Source organism: Caloenas nicobarica, chromosome 1 (assembly GCF_036013445.1).
Source record: "Caloenas nicobarica isolate bCalNic1 chromosome 1, bCalNic1.hap1, whole genome shotgun sequence".
Classification (NCBI taxonomy): Eukaryota; Metazoa; Chordata; class Aves; order Columbiformes; family Columbidae; genus Caloenas; species Caloenas nicobarica.
In genome coordinates, this window is record NC_088245.1 from 48,038,447 (window position 1) to 48,050,669 (window position 12,223).

The 12,223-nt window shown below is 44.2% G+C and overlaps 1 protein-coding gene across 1 annotated transcript in view; it reads right to left on the bottom strand.

The window, feature by feature from the left end:
* The window catches only part of CRADD (CASP2 and RIPK1 domain containing adaptor with death domain), a 78,071-nt gene extending 69,198 nt beyond the window's left edge, over positions 1-8,873 (bottom strand). The window contains exons 1-2 of the mRNA XM_065626779.1: positions 8,767-8,873; positions 5,079-5,384 (exon numbers count right to left, since the gene is read on the bottom strand). Coding sequence (XP_065482851.1) covers positions 5,079-5,376 — 298 coding nt within the window. The 5' untranslated portion in view covers positions 5,377-5,384; positions 8,767-8,873. The remainder of the gene's footprint in view (positions 1-5,078; positions 5,385-8,766) is intronic.
* Positions 8,874-12,223: the final 3,350 nt, after the last annotated feature.

Genomic DNA, 12,223 nt, shown 5'->3' on the forward strand with positions numbered 1-12,223 from the left:
AAAACACACCACCCTCTTCTGTCCACCATTTTAGAGAGAGAAAAGGAATTCATCAGCTGCTCTCCTATCCGACATCCAAATGGAAAAGGCACAGACCAGGCTGTTTCCTCCCTGCATTAGACGTGAGAGGAAAAGCAGGATAGGAAGAGGGCAGGAAGCAGCCAGCAAAAGGTAAGAAGAGATGCTGAACTTCCCCATGTCCTAATGCTGTTGCATTTGAATCTGAATTCGTAGAAACCTACAACCCAGCTGTGGAAAAAAAGACTTCGGGAAAGCTGGGGCGGGAGGGAAGGACGGCTTTCTCAGCAGTACACGTTTTTGCTTTGTTTTGTATTTGCATGCTTCATCCATCCAAAGTGTTACACAACATGAAGCTTTATACAGTGACACTAGAACACACGCTCCCCACACATCCAGGGAAAAACCCCAACCACACCAAAATCTGTTCCAGTCAAAAAACCTCACCCAAGTCTAACAGGACCCCAATGTGTGCTGCTGGCTAGGTACCATCACCACCACAACAAAATCATGCATTAGAAAATACTCCTCGCTTAGCTGTGAGAGAGCAGCTTTCCCAGGACGACTCTGTGTAATTCCATGCCCTAAATCCACTAACATTTGCCAGATAGCAACGGCTGCTGCAGGATTCCTTTGGCAAACACTGGACTTCAGACTTTTCTCTTTCTCAATATGCTGTGATTTCCTGTGAAGCGGAGAAATCATCTATACTACAAAGAGGTGCAGTACTAACACTTTTAGAAGTAAATAACTTTATAAAAACATACAGTATAGAGGGAAATAAAACACTTGGGCAGAGAAATTCCCGAGTGGAGAAAGATTAGAAAAACATTTTGATAAACATATGCCGTCAAAGCTTATACTTTTTTTACTCAGTGCAAAAAATATTGGGTAACTGCTGTTCCTAGAAAGAATGGAATTCTGTTGCCAACAGCTGTAGCTCTTTGTACGAATTATAATACTGTATTGGAAGATTTATGTCCCCGACAAAGGCACAAAGTTATCCAAACTAGGGCAGAAAAACAAGAATAATCTTTTCCCGACGAAACAGACCCACATTATTTTCGTTAACTCTTACTATGGCAGAAGTTTTGATCTTCAAAACCAGAAACTCATGCTGCGGTTGATGTTTATAACGATTAAGTCTTGCAGTGCCACTCTGCATAGGGTGAACTGTTTTATTACAGGTTCTTACACAAGCAAGAAACACACCCTATCATCTTTGAAATCAATTAAAGTCATTCATATTTACCTCCAAAAGCACATGACTAAATTTTCTTCTTGACAGTCTGGGGTTTTACAATGACGCTTTCCCCACCTTAAGAAAAGGTTTCCCCAAAGCTGTGCCCATCTGACAGATCCATACAAGAGAGGAGAAAAGTGACGCTGGGCAAAAGGCTGTCTGTCCTGTGCATAAAAGTAAACACGACAGGGGAAGGAATCTTGGGTCTCTTTGCTGCAATTACACAGATGCAAGTGGCTCTACCTGCTGCATGTCACTCTCCTGATTCCCACGGAAAAACTATTCCTTGTGCTCTGCAGGATTAGAGTCTTCTGTGTTCCTTGGAACTACAGCAGATAAGAGTACACAGAACTATTATTTTTAAGTCAAACTGATTTGCAGCAATAAAACGCAGGATATCACAGGTTTTAAAGTTCATTTATTTGCAAGCAGCCAAACAGCATACTGTGAGTTGAATCCCAGGCCAATTTACTCTATGCTGCCCCATGAACATGACACCGAGTTACACAACTTGGGAACCAATAAATGCATTGCCTTGGAAGAATTTCCCCAAAGGCTCCTGATCTCCTGATGAGTCACTGGCAGTGTCTTGTTTAGGTCTCAGACTTTGGCTTCCATATCGTAGCTGCTTGATCCACCAGATCGTATTTATAGTACATCACCAAAGACGTTTTTATTTCTGTCCTTCTGAAATTCCCGTTTGCTTGGTTCAGCTGGTTTGCTGGGGTTTTTGGTGGGTGTTTTTGTTGTGTGGTTTTTTGTTTTGGTTTGGTTTTTTTTTTGTTGGTTTTTTTTTTTACTAGGAAAGAAAATAAATTTAAAGCTTCTTAAGAATTACAGTTGTGATTTTTTTTTCATGGGAATCAAAAAACTATATTTCTTAGATGAAGCAAAGATAGAAAGCCTGATCACTTTGAACAAAATGCAGAATAATCCAAAGGCCTACAAAGCAAAATCACTGTGCATATGCCACATTTTTACATTCAGATGGGGAAAACCTAATAGTCTACTTTTACTGACTTTTAAAATCCTACATGTAGTCAGTGAAAAGTGGAAGACTATAAAATAAAACTTTCCTTCAAGGAACAACTTGCCCCCAGCCCTTAGTCCTGCAAAAGATCTGCAAAAGCTGAGGATATTTTGCTTGATTAAACAGAATATTAATTGAGCATAAACAAGTGAACAGCAGGCATGCAATTTCTCTAAGTATGCATGACTCAAAGGACAAAAAGATTTTAAAATCTGGGGCCATAACATCAACTTTAATTTTAAAAGTTTCAGGGTCTAAAGGAAGGTAGTACATTTGTGGCAAGCTTTTTTCACTACAAATGGATTATTTAAAAGAAATTGCCACTGACAAATCATCATTTATAAGAACTGTTTCCAATAGGGCAGAAGTTATCTAGCATGGTACTAAAGAACACATTTAATTTTAAGTATGCTTATAGTTTTATTAAAGCAAATGGCTTTTTTCCATGCTTAAGGCCGAACATATACTCAAGTACTCTGCCGAGACAAAAGCTTACAAGTTTGTTGTTGAGAATGCAAAGCAAGCCTTTTCATCCCAAACCACATTTTCTTGCATGTAGTCAGCACTGATGATGCCGCCATAGTTTCCAATTCATTCCAGGGTGCACTTGGCATTTATTAGGGCACAGATGGGGCTCTCTTTCTTTGGCTTCTAAAGAACATGCCGAAATATTAAAACAAGCTTGGCTATCTGCCTCTCATCCTGTGCTTACACTCTATATTGCCACAGTAAAAATATCAGTAACCTTTGATCTAATCTGGAAGCCTTTTCTAGCTTGCACACAAAATTTGGCAATAGTCTTATCAAGTACAGTCAGCCCACTCGAAACCAGAGAACCTGATACGCATAAACTCAGCATTAGTCACAAGTGATCAAGAATAGGAACAAGCAATCCACAAAACAATCAAAAGAAAAAAAAAAAAATGGAAACAATTTTTCTAGTAACAAACTATGTGATCCTGACCGTACTTGATGGCTGCATGGGTGTTTCTGGAACTGGAAGGATTATTCAACTGCTTAACCAGCAATTAGCAAAAAAACCAGGCTGATTTGTAAGGCAAATAAAGAGCATTAGCATGACAGGATCTGTCATAACAGCGAGCAAGGTCTTTTCCAACACACTCAATGCCGCAAGTTTGCATTGTGCTGAGAACTTACAGTGTTTTCCCCTATGGGCAGCACAGGATATTTATTTCCCAAATTCTGAAAATTATTTACCCATTTCTGAGCAAGCATAAAGCGACCTCCACAGAGACCCAATAGAAAAACAAGCTGTCACGATATTCCATTTTAAATGTCCTGAGGTAAGATAATGTCAGATTTGTCCAGCAGATCTTGACAAAACGTTCATGAATGTGCAGTTAACTGGGACGCAGGTGCACATGACAGTCGACGGGTCTTAAGTCACCCATCTTCACAGGCTTTCTCACACAAAGCACACTGACACTGGAAAAATCATACGTCACATGCATCAAAATACATACGACCAAACTCACATGAGGTAAGGGGGTGGGATGAGGGGCTTGGAGAAAGGTTAATTTAATCTGACTGCTTGGAAATGGTGCTGAGAGAGTTGGGGTTGTTCAGCCTAGAGAAAGGAAGGCTCCAGGGAGACCTTACTGCAGACTTTCAGTATTTAAAAGGGGCCTGTGAGAAAGATGGGGACAGACTTTTTAGCAGGGCCTGTTGCAATAGGACAAGGTGTAATGGTTTTAAACTTTAAGAGGGGAGATTCAGGCTAGACATGAGAAGGAAATTGTTTACAATGAGGGTGGTAAAACACTGGCACAGGTTGCCCAGAGAGGTGGTAGATGCCCCATCCCTGGACACATTCCAGGCCAGGCTGGATGGGGCTCTGAGCAACCTGATCTAGTTGAAGATGTCCCTGCTTGTTGCAGGGGGTTGGACTAGATGAGCTTTGAAAGTCCCTTCCAACCTGAACTATTCTGTGATTCTATGATTTCCCAAGTGAGGACTACTTCACTGTCTCGCTGGTAACATGACATTAGCAGCCAGTACATGCTGACAGAATCCAGGGCAAAAAACATGCATTTTAAGCAGCGGTCTTGACTTCAAAATAGCTCAACAATTGCATTCATGGATTGGTAAAGAAATCACTTCCGAACAAACATCAAGTTCAGAAAACTAGTTTTTAGAAGTACATTTAAGTGTCAGAAAGCCAGAGATTTGACTAAATAAGATTATATAACATCCACTAAATAGGTTAGCTCCTAAATTTGTTTTAAAACTAATCAATGGCTAGTAATTTTGGAAGTAACGATCCCAGACATTTGCGCTCCAGTAAACATTATAAACTAAATAAATCTAAATCGGCACATGGTACTAAATCAAAATGACATTAAAATCGTAATAAAAGTAAGTAAATAAAAATTCTGCCAATGTGAACATTCCAGAAACAAAACACTGTAAAACACACATAAACCAAACAACAATCAGGTATGGATGGTGAAGAGACTGTTCTGCAGCTAGTCAAAACTACTTTTTATAGTCCGTTCCCTTTGAGGTAATGGAGTCTAGGTCCTCCTACATCCCGGTCTCTCCTGCTGTCTCCTGGTCTTCTGAAACTCAGCCCTGCTCACTCCCCAAACTTCGCAATACTTCCTGGCATTTGCTGGCTTCCAGGAAATTCAGGCTGTCCCCTTTTGCTGGTATCATGTTCCATATCTACATGACACATAACCTGAAATTACTGGTACATTCGATACTTTCAAAATTACGTCTTGAGAACAAGCTTCAAAACATCAGCAACAACAATCCTGGCCTTACCTGCAGGATCTTGTACTGTCATTTCCTTACGCTTCACCATCAGCTTGTCTTTAACCCATGGGAACTCCTGTAAGGAATCCAAGAACGCATCAAAAGCCTTGGGTCCTCTGGTGGGGAGAATATCAAGGAGCATCATGGTTTTCCTCTGACTGGTGGTTTGGGCTTTTATTTCTTGAACATGACTGTCCGTGAGGATCCCTTCTTGGTAGAGATACTGAATAACAATTCCATCCACCAGCACCTCTGTGCAGAGCTCCAGGCGCAGGGAGCGTAAAAGCTGCTTATCTCTGGCATCCATCTGGCAACCTAGAGCGTGAGAAAAGGAGTAGGGAAATGCATGAAGATTAAAACCCTTCAACCTTTAACATCCAGAAATTATTTCTGAACATCCAGAAGTGATGTTTGATATCTGGCAACCTTTAGAAAGAGAAGCACCAACCTGGGAAAACTATTAATGATCCCCAACTTCTTTCCGCACAGATTTCACTGTCTCATGAGCTAAAATGCAGCCATTTCTGGGAAATATTAGGCAGGAAGAGAACCTTTGGCATTGTGAAGACCAGTCCTTTGCTGGAATAAAAACCATGCCAAATAATCCTGCTCACTAGTTAGTGAGGTCAAGGTCCATGCTAAAGGCAGGTAGAGCATTTGACAGTCCTTAAGAGACTTTACCCCCAAAAACTTGGAGAGATGTCACACCTGACCTCTGTTATCGATGCCTCTTCTGTTGTTGCTGTGGTAGTAGTGCAAAAGCAGCAAAAGGACAGGCAGATGCACCAGGCAGCAGGGACAGATTCAGCAGGTAGCTTTGGGCTACATGATGCATGTTAATTTTAGGAGGGGTAGAAATATACCTTATGCCCCCGCCCCGACTCATCCTGGAAGGCTGCTTTGGAACTCAGCTGATGTGATGAGAAGAAACTTTCTCCCAATTTCCATATCAAATTTTTTCGCCTCCTATTTACAGGCATTTGTTCTGCCAAAACTGTTCTTTAGCTAAGTAGCTCTTCTTCGCTCGTATTTACCCTTCTAACGTGTTCACAGGAAGCAATCGGATTCCCTCTGCCAGCTTCCATTTCACTTGAGTGACACTCTGACTAGACAAAAGCTGGAAAAGATGCATTTTATAGCCACTCTACAGAGGAGGAATCAAAGTCCAGTGAGACCAAGCAGCTCATCCAAGATCATACTGGGAGTCCATGCCAGACCTATGAACCAAATCAAGATGTCTAGTCCTTAATGACAAACATATCTCTAGGCCCATTAATGGCACTTAAAAGGAAAGTGACAGTGTAATACAATTAAATATTTTCTCATGACCAAATAGACCAAATGATGAATTAAAAAAAAAAAACTGCAGCGGGTGTTGAGTATGATTACCAAGACATTTTCTGATAATTAAACTAGAAGCTGCTGTTCTAACAGCTGGACCTTGCGGGAATTGTACGTCATTCAGTTTGAGGATATAAAGAGAGGCAGAGATTTTCAAAGCTCTTGTAAGGAACCTGCTAAAGTCTTTACACCATCAGACGTGCCTACCGACTTCCAAAGCCCCAGTAAAGGTTGGTTGGCCTGGTTGTTAAAATCTAGGGCAGGCAACCAACAGAACATATAGGCACATAAATGGCATCTTGGACAGAGTGCAAGAGCTTAAGACCATGAAAGAGACTGAAAAATCCTGCCTGTGACACCCTCTGATAAAGCCACTTCCTGAAAATGCTTCCCCCGAGTGCTGAAAGCATTGCTGGATGGCACCTTCCCAGGAGGACTCCGTCTTTCCTGGGTTATCCAGTAAGTTTCTCATATACTGAGGGGAATTTTGAGGTGCCTACCTTATGTCTGGGGGTCCCTTGGGAATCAAACAACATCTATCCTGGTACATATCCTTAAAAAATGCTAGTTTGCTAAGCATAGCTCAATCATCAAACTCCATCATGGAAAAGGAGCAGGCAAGAAAGAGAACCGGATTTCCCTAGTTGATGTTAATGACGCTCATTTTGGACAAGTGAGGCTGACAGGCACTACCTTTACACTACTGGGAGCGATCACTGGACTAAAGCAAAACCAGATAAAATTCAGGCAGCAGACCCCCAACATTTCTCCCTTCCCGGATTCCCTGACGGCCCCTGAGATCATGTAGCGCTTGCAGAGTTCATGGCAGGCACCCAGCAGCAGCTCTGAGCATGTTAGCTCAACCCAGGCAGAAAACTGCTTCAGATGCTACAAAGCTCTTGTTCTTCACATTCCGCACAGGCCACTGCGAGACCCTGTCCAGAAGCCTCCTCGTCCATGTGCCAGATGAGGAACATGGACTTCTCCAGTCCCTGTAGAGCACTTGATGAGTTCCACTTCTTCATGACCAAAGCCGTCAACACTTTTCAGAAATAAGGCCTTTTCAAACCACCTTGGTTCGCACCTTTGTGCACTGAAAAACACTTATCGAGGCATGAATCTGAAGGAGGAATTTCTGCTGAAAAAGGCCTTTGGCTCCCTGACTGCAGAGTGAGCACAACTGAGGCTATAGAGCCCTTAACACCAAGGTCACTGGCCCAGTAAACTTCCAGGAAGGGGCATATTGATTTTTAAGGTCTTTTTAAAGATTAAGTACTTCTTTGTGTGTGTTTACTGTGAGAAGGAAACATCTGAGTCAGGAACTAAGCAACCAGATATGGAAATGGTATCAGGATTGTGGTGCATAACAGTATACGGACAGCTTAGTGCAACACAGAATTACTTTAATTTTAATCACAGCCTATATCTAGAGATGCAAAGTAAGCTCTAAAATAAATTTTCTCTAGTTATGTTGGTGCTAAAGGGAAAGTAAAAAGATGAGATGTCTCTTTACCCAAAAGATGACATGGCTCAAAGCTTCCCCAGATACTTCTAAAAATGCACCTTTTCCACTGTAGACCCAAATTTTAAGAAATATGCCCCCATGTCCTGCTGAATGAGAACAGTCCTTGACTTATCACCACATCAACACAGGCAGGTTTGCATTTTTCCGGATCTGACACAGAATCTGTCCACGAATGGGGATAAAACTTTTTGAAAGCCTTGACCCTAAAAAGACCCCTTCGGATCCTAAAAGGAACATTCACTTATTTCTTGGCTAGAAACACTTTGGCATTTTACCAAACACCAACTGCGCCGGGCTGCTTATGACTCCGAGTACGTTCCCATATGCCTGCTCAGCTAAGAATCAGGTCCACCCTGCCTATTCCATGCGTGATTTTGGCTATTCGCAGCATGCCTAGAGGTTAAAAATCTCCCCCCAACCCCCCCCCCCCAAAAAAAAAAAAAAAAAAAAAAGTCAAGTTTTGCTTTTCACTTTCTCCCTGTATCCGAGGTCCGGGAGCTGCTGCTCCAGCCGCGGTCGTGGGCCGGCCTGCAGCACCCGAACCCCGAGCCTCCCGCCGCGACGCCGGCCCGGCAGGCAGCAGCACCCCGGGCTCCCTCCCTCCCCTCCGCCCTCCCTCCGGGCACGGCTCCCGGCCCGCCCCGCGGAAGCCCGGCCCCCGCCCCGGCCCCGCAGCGCCGGGGGGCGGCCGGCGCCGAACGGCCTGTCGGCAGCGCCGCCGCCTTCGCTCCTGCCTTCCCCTCGGCGGCGCCCGGGGCAGCGGGCGTGGGGAGCCGGGCCGGGCCGGGCGCTGTGAGGGGGGAGCCCCCTCCGCCCTCGCCCCGTACTTACAGCAGGGAAGTGGGGAACTACACAGGGCGCCCCGGCGCCCGCGGAGCCTGCGCGGGGAGCACCATCTTTGTTGAAGGCAAGAGGGCTTCGCCGGAAGCCGCCGCCCTGCCGCGGGCCGGCCGAGGAAGGGCCGCCGCTGCCGGCCCCGCTGAGGGCGGGAGTGGGGGCGCCGCGGCCGCCATGTCAGCTGTGGGCAGCGGGGCCGGGGAGCCCCGGGACGCACGGCAGCGTCCCGCCCGCCCCCCGGCCGGGAAGGTGGGCCTCGGGGCGGGGGCCGCGTGGGGTGGCGGGGGGCGCAGCTGCTGCGGGGCTGTGGAGCGGGGGGGCGCTGGCAGCGTGCAGCCGGCCCCCGCGGGCGGCGGGGCGGGCTGGAGCGCCCGGCTGTGGCGAGCTCTGCCCAGCGAGGGGAAGCAGCCCCGGGCAGGGCTGTCGGCGGGCGCGGAGCTGGGGAACGGCGGACGGAGAGAAGCGGCCGCGGAGCCGCAGCCCCCCCGCGGCGGGGTCCCCTCCGCGCCCCGGGGCCGCTGCCGGTCCCGCGGGGGCCGCTCGGAGGAGGCTCCTTCCCCGGAGCTCGGAGGAGCTGCTGCGCGCCCGGCCTCGGAGCGGCGGGTTTTTTTTACGAAGTGGGGTATTGTATCTAAAATTAAATTAGAAATGGCGTTTTCGTGACATTAGAAACAGCTGATCTCTAGGCATACTCGTTCCTGTTTGCAAGTATATGCTAAGCCAAACTTGATCCAGGTGCTGGCATCATCATATCGAACAAACAGCAAGATTATATTGAATACTGTATATATTTAGCTTCATTACGTTCATCTGAGCAGCCTAAAAACGAAGAAATTTCCGTAGATTAAAACCATTTAGTAAGATCCAGCCTGTATCTACCACATTTCAAGCGCTCTGCACGCTCTCATAGTTTTATTCATCAGCTACTGAATATGAAAACATTTGTTTCGCATCATTTTATAATCGATATTTGAAACCAAAGTACCGCAGAAGAAAGAAAACTGTGGTTCACTGAGCGATAAAAATGAGGCGCTGTCATTTCCTATCGCGTATCGTCGAAGAATTTTTTTTTTTCCCATCTTCACGTAGGTGTCAGGTGTCACACGGGCTTGAGCAGTGTCAGCCCTTTTCCTTCGTGTTGGAACCGCAATTGCGATGAAAGAAAGAAAAGAATAACTACTAAAAAAAAAAAGATCCTGCAGAGCTGGAATGCGCTGCCTTGAAGCTGCAGGCAACCACAGCGAGCTGGCTGTGGTCTGCTCGCCTTTCCCTCTGGAAAAGCAGGAAAGGTGGTCGCTGCAGCTGCTGCTAGAAATGTTGCCACCACCACGTGAATCCCATTTGTACGTCGGTTTTGACTAATGGCACGGATTTGAGGGTATTCGGAAGGTTTATGGGCATGTGGGAGTTGGCTATGGAAATTTTTACGTGCCTTTCCTAGATAGCGTACCCAGGAAATATTTGCCGTGGAAAAATGGAGCTGAAAGTATTATTGGTAGAGCTCACATGCTGCATATGCTTAACATGATATTTATCTACAAGCTTTTGCATAAAGATACACACTTAGATGTGCTCAGAAGGCTTAAATCCTTTTACTTTCCTGTGGCTGAAAGCAAAGTTGAGAATTTATGTGGATGTGGAATGTAAATCACAGCCTTAAAGGCAAAGTTTCTTTGCTGGATTTAAGAAATGTTAAAAGAACTATATATATTTATTATGTGGCCAGCTTCTGCAGAGGTGCTACTTATTTGGCAATTTTAAAGAAACATTTTGGTTTAATCTACATAATGCTTTTATCTAGGATTATTTCCAGACAATAACTTTATTTTAATTTACTTTAAATTGCTGTTAAGTAACTGATAAATAATATTCCAATACATCTGTTAAACCAAAGTAAATGTTTGGGGTTTTTTTGTCCTCAGGCACACATGTTAGTCTTCTAGGAACATAGACTTAATTTAAATACTCCTATGGGTTGTTTCAGAATGATGCATTAACATATTTATTATGACCTTGACAACATTGGAAACCACACAAGTAAGTCATCAGTAACTCTAAGACAAGGAGCATGCTGCTGTTGTAGCCAAAGTGCAGCTGAGGTGGTTTTAAATTTTCATGTCATGCATAGTTTGTAATACCGGTTGTGAGAAAATAAATTTGTAAGCAACACAAACCAGCACCAGCGAGCAGAGGACACCACAAACCATCTATACGATCATTCCTCAGCACAGCACTGTACAGCTACTGAAAGTTTCCTTTCTTCGTGTGTTTATGATTGCCAGCTTTATTTTTCAGTCATGATCTAAGGAACTGTATTATATCTGGAATTGGAGTGACCAAACTTGGAGACTTAAAATATCCCATCATTGTAATCCTGACAGCTGCATTTAATTGTGCATAATGTGCCTATATTTTAAAATAGAAAATTAGGACAAGCAGTTACATCACTTGCATTTACTGTATCTTTTTGCCAGATGAGGCAATCAGGATTATTTATTTTATACTGTCCAAGGATATCTTAGAAAGTTAGCAAAACATATGGACGTGCACGGAGCAACTCGGCATCCTGCTCCAGTAAATGGTAGCAGTCACAGAGCCAGCATTTAGTCATGTCTTTGCGTGCAGTCTAAACAGAGATGCGAAGAAGGAAAGCAGTGAAAGCAAAGAGATAAGCCAAGGAGGGAAGAGGATGACAGCAGAGGTCCAAGGCTGATTAGAGGAAAAATCTGGTGTTTGCTTTTCCTTCCACTAGTTCATAACTAGTGCCACAGATTCACTAGTGGAAGCTGTAAATGCACTGCTGGTGTTTCAGGTTCATCTTTAGCAATGTGTCCCAGGTGTTGATTATACTCAGCAGTTACAGAATAAGGATGCACACAGGTCATACTTTAAGTCCAAGAAGAGGAGCCCTTAAACTTTTCACTTCTGTTTGGGTTCAGCCCTGACTAAAGTTCTTCCAGTTTAGTTTTGGTCCAAGCTCAACAAAACTTCAGAAGGATGGATCGGTTCTGTTCCAGTTTTAGGGGAAATTAACAAAAAATAGATATATACATATATATTTTTTTATTTATATATATATATATATATTGGAGCCAGTTTGGGTTCAGCTCAGTTCCCCACTAACTTTGCTCAAAACTGGCCATGTAGATTATGAAAGTATTTCCTAGACTTTGTACATCACTGGACCATGGTCAATCCTGCACCTCTTTATCATCAGACTTTTAGACTTGTAACCTTGTTCTCTCTGGTTCTGTGGATTGAGGAATCACTGATGGTCATCAGGCTGTGCTTTTGAGGAGTGCTGAATTCAGGGTAGCAAGTCCAAATCTATGGGAACCAAGCTAAGCAGCATCTCTTCTGACAATGCTCTTCTCCTTACATGTGGCTTATTCCAGGTCAGAATACCAGATTTTTGAATTTATCATACACTTTTTTAAAGCTCACTTAAGTG